This window comes from Orycteropus afer, unplaced genomic scaffold, assembly GCF_000298275.1.
Source record: "Orycteropus afer afer isolate SDZICR_OR568_19922 unplaced genomic scaffold, OryAfe1.0 scaffold00546, whole genome shotgun sequence".
NCBI classification, from domain to species: domain Eukaryota; kingdom Metazoa; phylum Chordata; class Mammalia; order Tubulidentata; family Orycteropodidae; genus Orycteropus; species Orycteropus afer.
In genome coordinates this window covers 1,440,285-1,447,335 of record NW_006922133.1, presented here as the reverse complement: position 1 = coordinate 1,447,335, position 7,051 = coordinate 1,440,285, and the positions used below count along the sequence as shown (strand labels likewise).

The 7,051-nt window shown below is 37.3% G+C and overlaps 1 protein-coding gene across 1 annotated transcript in view; it reads left to right on the top strand.

Moving 5' to 3' along the window:
- Positions 1-7,051, top strand: part of SCML2 (Scm polycomb group protein like 2) — an 83,804-nt gene that overhangs the window by 46,579 nt on the left and 30,174 nt on the right. Inside the window, exon 5 of the mRNA XM_007955914.1 lies at positions 3,927-4,132. Within this exon, the coding sequence (XP_007954105.1) occupies positions 3,927-4,132 (206 nt within the window). The remainder of the gene's footprint in view (positions 1-3,926; positions 4,133-7,051) is intronic.

Genomic DNA, 7,051 nt, shown 5'->3' with positions numbered 1-7,051 from the left:
TACAGTGGCTCTGTATATTCCTTCCATCTTCTTTTGATGCTTCCTTGTTTAGTATTTTGCCCTTAGAATCCTTCAGTATTGTAACTCAAGGCTTGAATTTTTTCTTCAGTTCTTTCAGTTTTACAAATGTTGAGCTTATTCCTCCCCTTTGATTTTCCAACTCTAGGTCTTTGCACACTTCATTATAGTATTTTATTTGTCCTTTTGAGCTGCCCTCTGAAATCTTCTGTTCAGTTCTTTTACTTCATCATGTCTTCCATTGAGTTTTGCCACTGTGTTCAAGAACATATTTTCAAATACCAGCAGAGTGACTGCTGGCATTTGAAATACCAATGGTATATCTTCTACCAGCACAGCAACATTCAAGCCACCACACGATGACAAACTGACAAACAAGTGGTGGTCTAACTACTTTAGGAAATATTTATGCACAAATACATATATTACATATATGAATAATGAACTCTTCGACTGGGACCATATTTGTTTCTCTCAAATTGCCTAAACTAGTAAAAAGAACAGACAAGATGTATGCTAAATACATTTGGTATTAACTAAATGATGGTTAGAATATCTGCAGAATAGTAAGCAAATGTGATGGTTAAGTGTGTGTGTCAACTTGGCTGGGCCTGGTTGAGTGGCTGGGCAGCTGGATGTAGTATTCCCCATGATGAGACTGGTAATCAACTCCATGGTGCAATCTACTCTGAGCAGCTGAGTAGCTGCCTTTTTGGGTATGTGGTCTGCTCCCCATATACAAGAAACAGCTTTGGGAATGGTCTCTAGTTTATGGCATGCTTGAACCCTGCATGTAGCTGAGTTATTATTCAGCAGCCTGCCATGCCCTGCTGATCCTGGGACTTTAGTGGACTTGAATCAACGGCCCCTTGTGTGGTTTGGTAACATCGAGACTGTGCCATTTTATTTGTCAGCCTTAACCTCAGCAGCCTGTAGCGGCCTAAATGAAGAAATGCCTCTAGCTTCAGTGGGCTGGGCGCAAGAGGCTTTCACACAGCCCCTAGAGCCTGGCACTTTGGACTCAAACTTCTAGCCTCCCGAACTGTAAGAGAATACACTGTTTGTTCAAGCCATCCCATTTGTGGTATATTCTTATCAGAGCGGCACTAGGTAACCAGAACAGCAACCATACCTCTATGAGGTCTTTTTGGCTCAAAAGCAAGGTACATATTCATTTATATATCTATTCATTTCAATTCTTATTATTATAAGCCATGTATACCCTAAGAGTTTGAACCACCAGCCTTCTGGTTAGCAGTTAGATGCCTTAGGCACTGTGCTACCAGAGCTCCACATATATAATAGTAACTGGAAATAGGTGGTTGCTCTTCAGTTCTAAGTGTATTTTCTTTTCTGTGATAATTGTATGTGCTAATATCTTTTCACGGTTCAGAGAAGGCAAGCACTATCTTTCAGCAATAAAGCACCTGCATGTGTCAGCAGAAACATATATTTAATAAGGTACTATTTGGAAATAAATATTCAATAAGGTTAAATTCTCAAGCTTGAAAAGTTTTACCAGCATATTTTTATCTGTACTTGTTAATGTTTCTCCTTAAAAGCATGTTTCCACATCTCCTTTTTAAAAACCCCAAAACTACCTGTCAGAGAGAACCTACTGATTATTTAGTGCAACATCACATAGGAGTTCATAATGTTGTTGGCTTTTTGTTTTTGAACATGTGCACCTTGACCCAGGGGAGTGAATTTGATAGCCTTTTTTGTTAAAGGATAGAAAGAAGGGTTGTATAATGGAAAAAGCAAAAGTAATTAAATACCTGAAGAGAGAGGAGATAACTGAAAATGTAATGTCCCAGAGGAACCAAAGATGAGTTTTAAGGCATAAATAAAAGGAGGTTAGACTTAGAAAAATAGATACAAGATGAAAAGATGAGAATGATTGAAAATAAAAGTATTTTAAGAAAAAGTGGGATGGTTAAGGTCATTCCCGAAAGATAGCCTTTAATCTTCTCTTAAGGTACAATGTAGGGTCATTTGCTCATTGGAATAGAGTGGGAGTACAATGAGAACTTAAACAGGAAAAACATTTTGGCATAGAAACATACTTGGAAATCAGCAAGTCAGAGCAGTGACACTCCAGTGGAAGTTAGTGTCAATTTTAAACAGACCAGTAGTATCCCAATGTTCTGTAGTAGAGGTTGGCAAACTATAGCTTGAGGGCCACATTCAGCCAGTGGCCTATTTTTTTATAACCCATGAGCTAAGAATGGGTTTTATATTTTTAAAGGGGTATAAAAACAAACAAAGAATATGAATCAGAGACCATATATGGCCTATAAAATGTAAAATATTTGTTATCTGGCTTGTTACAGGTAAAATTTGCTGGTCTTTTATTCTCTAGTTGACTTGGAGGTGGGAGCTGACCTGCTGGATATAATTAAAGATCAAGGAGTGTGATAAGGAAAGGATACTAGTTAAAGGGCTATTGATGGAGGTGGACAGTTGGCTATAGATATAGATATAGAGTAGGGAGTTAAGTAAAGCAAGCAGAAAGCTAATGGATTAGATGAAAAAAAGGAGTGCATGTGGCTAGATGTCACAATGAAAATGAAAAGCATGGTCAGTCAGTATGAAGTACAAATGACAAGTAAAGAAATTGGGGGGGGGCAGAGTTGGTTATATTAGAGTTAGAAGAGTCTCAGAATTTGCCAAGTATATACATTTCAGGGAGTAACTGAAACCTCCAATGATGAGGTCAGGATGTTAAATGGAGCATCAGTAGTATGGATGGTTAAATTCTTGAAAATGATGAGAGGAGACTGTATAAGAAGAAATATGAGTTAGGTTACCTGAGTTCTTTAAGAAAGTAAAAGTGAGCCTGGAGTGTGGGATAGATGATGGTAATGAGGTAAGAAGACTTAGACTGGTATAAGTAGACAGATTATTGTAAATAAGGAGGAAGTGATGGCAGGAGCTAAGTGGTCCTCAGTTTGCCTTGGCAGCTGGGGGTAAGCTGTTCCTCCCTCCTCCTAGCTTGTTAAGCTGTAGAAAGTAGATGAGAAGGCGGCAGAGAGAATTCTTGTCCAGTGAATGGCAGATTTACATGCAGTTTTTGAGTATAAGAAGAGCAATGAAATTGTACGATAAAATCAATTGATTTTTGCATAGATGCAAAAATGTTTTTACTTATACTCTTCTTCCTATGAAAATTTTTATTTAGCATTAGGAACTTTTACTATGTAAAATGCACTTTTTGTTATACTGAAATTATTTAGAGATTAATAGTAAAAATATCTTTTTTTTACTTAACTGTGAACATAGACAAAAGGAACCTTCATTTGAAATACTAAAACTGTCTGGATTGGAGTACTAGATAAGTAGTATAAACAAATCATTGTGGACTTTCCATGACAACATTAATCTAAAGTTTGTATTTTTGTATGTACATCTTTATTATTAGACATACCTATAGGAACTTAAGTGTTTTGACAATTAAGGAATTCTCCTGGCCTTTGAAAAGAGGAACCAGGAGATCTAGGTGGTTGCTTCACTCTGTTTTTCTACATTGATGGGTAAAACGATTTCTGAACATGGCATAATTGGATAATGTTTCCTGAAGGAAAGTCTTTTCTGTGCTAAGGACTAAAAATATGGGAAGCACACAAAACAACCACTAAAAATTTTCATTGTGCTAGTTTGAAGTTACTCATGCTTCTTATAAATGTATCTTTTTGGAAGGGGCGGGGGAGAATTGGACTGATAATATGAAATCTTAAAGTGCCCGAAACTTCATTTTAAATAGTATCTTTATTTTAAGTGGTTTTCAGTGAATAACTTTTGGGAATGTTTTTAAAATTTGAGTTAACTTCATTTGAGTCATTAAGAACACAGTGCCTTAATTATGGACTTCACATTAATTTGTGTGTATTGTGTTTCTTTCTCCTCAGTTGCCATTACAAAGAGTATAGCAAAATCACAAGCTTCCCCTTCTAAAGTGACCCGTCGTTCAATGCAGTCTCCACAGAAAACTGAACCAATATTGCCAGCACAGCAGGCCAAGAAATCAGGTCGGACTAAGTCACCTGGACAGACTTCAATCTTCAAGAAGGGCAATTCTCTTAGAAATAACACATCAAAGAAAAAAGGCCAAAAGGTTAGTTGTATATCCTACTCTCTAATTTTAGGTGGTCTTTGTAACATACAGTTTAGGGATTTACTAAGACTATTATGTACCCCTTTAGGCATATACTAAGAGTATATGAGCTACTGTATGGCCTCACATAGCCATTGAGAGTGATATTTCTTTTTGTGTAAACTTAGAACTTTTAATAATGTTTGATATCTTCAAAACCACAGTGAAAGTATTATGTGGGTATATTCATGTTCGGGTAGTTTATTTAAAACTCAGTAGCTCTGGTGGTGTAGTGCCTAAGGCACTTGACTGCTAACCACAAGGTTGGCAGTTCAAACCCACCAGCCACTCCTCAGAAAGAAGATTAGGCAATCTACTTCCAAAGTGATACCATCTTGGAAACCCAAGGAGGGGTCGCTATGAGTCAGGTCTGACTCCACAGCACATAACAACAATGACATACTTTAAAAAAATCAATGTCAAGTGAATTTTACTATATTTAAATTATACCTCAGTAAACCAGGGGAATAATCAATATAATAAAAAGTTTCCATTTTTGTACCTTTTAGTCTTAGATCAATTAGGTACACTTTGTATAGCCTGCGAGTTAACCAGGGAGGGGTGTTGGTGGGAAAATTAGTCTGTTTTGTTGGAGGAAACCACAACACTGAAGCCAGGAAAACTGTGGCCACTGAAGAGAATAGGGGGCTCTGATCTTTGAAGGGAAAGAGTCAGAGGGAAGATCCCCAAACTCTGCCAACATCTCTGACAGACCCCCCTGATCCAAGCATGAATGGAACATTCATACTGATCTGCTTAGCTAAAGACAAAAATCTAAACGAGGCTAGAGATATGCCCAAGATCAGAATTTTGCCCAAGATCAGAATTTGAAGTTCGAGTTCAACAAGATAACAATTCCCTGCTAAAACAAAAGAAATGACACTCATCAGAGAAAAACTACAAAATCCAGAATCTCCACAAATTAACATTCATAATGTTTGGGATTCCGTCTAAAATTAACCTGACATGGAAAGACCTAGTAAAATGAGATATATTCTTGAGAGAAAATAAAATCAACTGAGATGACCCAGATGTTTGACTTAGTAAATAAGGATTTTAAACTGGCTATTAAACTGTCTTTGATGATATATGATATATATTCACTGCCATTGAGTCAATTCTGACTCATAGCAACGCCCATTGGGATTCCAAGGCTATAAATCTACTGAAGCAGATTGCCTCACCTTTCTTCCATGGAGTAGTTGGTGGGTTTGAACCACTGATCTTTTGGTTGGCAGCCAAATGCCTTAACCACTACCACCAGAGCTCCATATATGTAATATGTGTGCATACACACACACACACACACACATAGAGAGAGAAAGAGATAGGACATCTTAGCAGAGAAACAAAAAGGATAAAAAGAAATGAAATAGAAATTCAGGTCCAAAAAAAATGCAGTATCTGAAGTAAAAATATTCACTGAAAAGAATTAATTGGCTGAACATGACAGAGGAAAGAGTAAATGTACCTGAGGAGAGAAGAACAGAAATTACCCAATGTGAAGAACTAGAACCCACCCCCAAAACAGATTAGAAAATTGGGAACTAAAATGAACAGAGCCCTAGTGACCTTTTAGATAATAACACTAAAGGTCTGATCTATGTTTGGAAGCCAAAAAAGAAAGCAAAGAAAGAGTGGAATAGAAAAAAATACTCAAAGGAATGTCACAAAATTTCCCAATTTGATAACAGGTAGAAAATTCAGACACAGAATACTTAACCATCAGTAAACATGAAAAAGTCTAAACCAAGGCATAGTGTAGTCAAACTGTTGAAAACTAAGGCAGTGCAAATCTTAAAAGAAGAATGAAAAAGTACATGCAGAGAAACTGATATAATAAAAGACTGACTTTCATCAAAAACCAGGTATTAGAAGAGAATAGAACAGAATCGTTAAATGTGCTGAGAGAAAAAAAATATATTGTCAAACCCAAATTCTATATCCAGCAACAATATTCTTAAAGAATGAAGGTAAACTAAAATGAAGATAAGAGGTGGGTGCATGGAGGAAGCGGGAAGGAAGAATGCTATTACAACATGGGGATTGCCGTAAATGTCACAAAACTGAGTGTGTGGCTTCTTAAATGGAAATCCAATTTGTTCTGTAAACTTTCACCTAAATCACAATTAAGACCAAAAAAAAGAAGGTAAAGAGATTTTTATATAAAAGTATACTAAGACAATTTATCACAAGTAGATAAGCACTACAAGGAATGCTAAAGAGAAGGTTCATCAGGCTGAAGGCAAATCATACCAGATGGAAACTCAGATCCTCCAAAAGGAAGAATAGCTTTTTTTTTTTTTTTATTGTGATTTGGGTGAAAGTTTACAGAGCAAATTCACTTTCCATACAGCAGTTCACGCACACGTTGTCTCATGACATTGACTACAATTTACCCCAAAGAAAAACTCCCCTCCCACTTCCTACCGATAGTTACCACTTCCCTGTGTCCATCCCTCCATGCACTCCTGCCCCCTGAACTGTCTCCTTGTATGTAAACAGCGCTTCTTTCTCCCATGATTGTTCTCTCCAAGGAGTGTATCTACCCAGGTAAATGTTCAACTCGTATGCCTGTCTTTTGTTTGGCAGGAAGCCAGAGGTATAGGTTCAATTCCAGACCTGAAGGGCAGCTAGACTATACTCTCTCAGTGGTTCCACCACGCTGTATCAGACCAGCAAACCTGGTTCCCCCTTTTTTTTTTCTTCCAAATGATTTTGAGTTTTGTTCCACATTGTTCTCCCTCTCTATCCAGGATCTCCTCCATAGATCTGAATGGTTGACAGTGATAGCCAGGCACCATCTAGTTCTTCTGGTCTCATAGTCGAATAGGCTGAGGATTGCATGGTGTACCAGTCGCTAGGAATTATTGTTTCCAT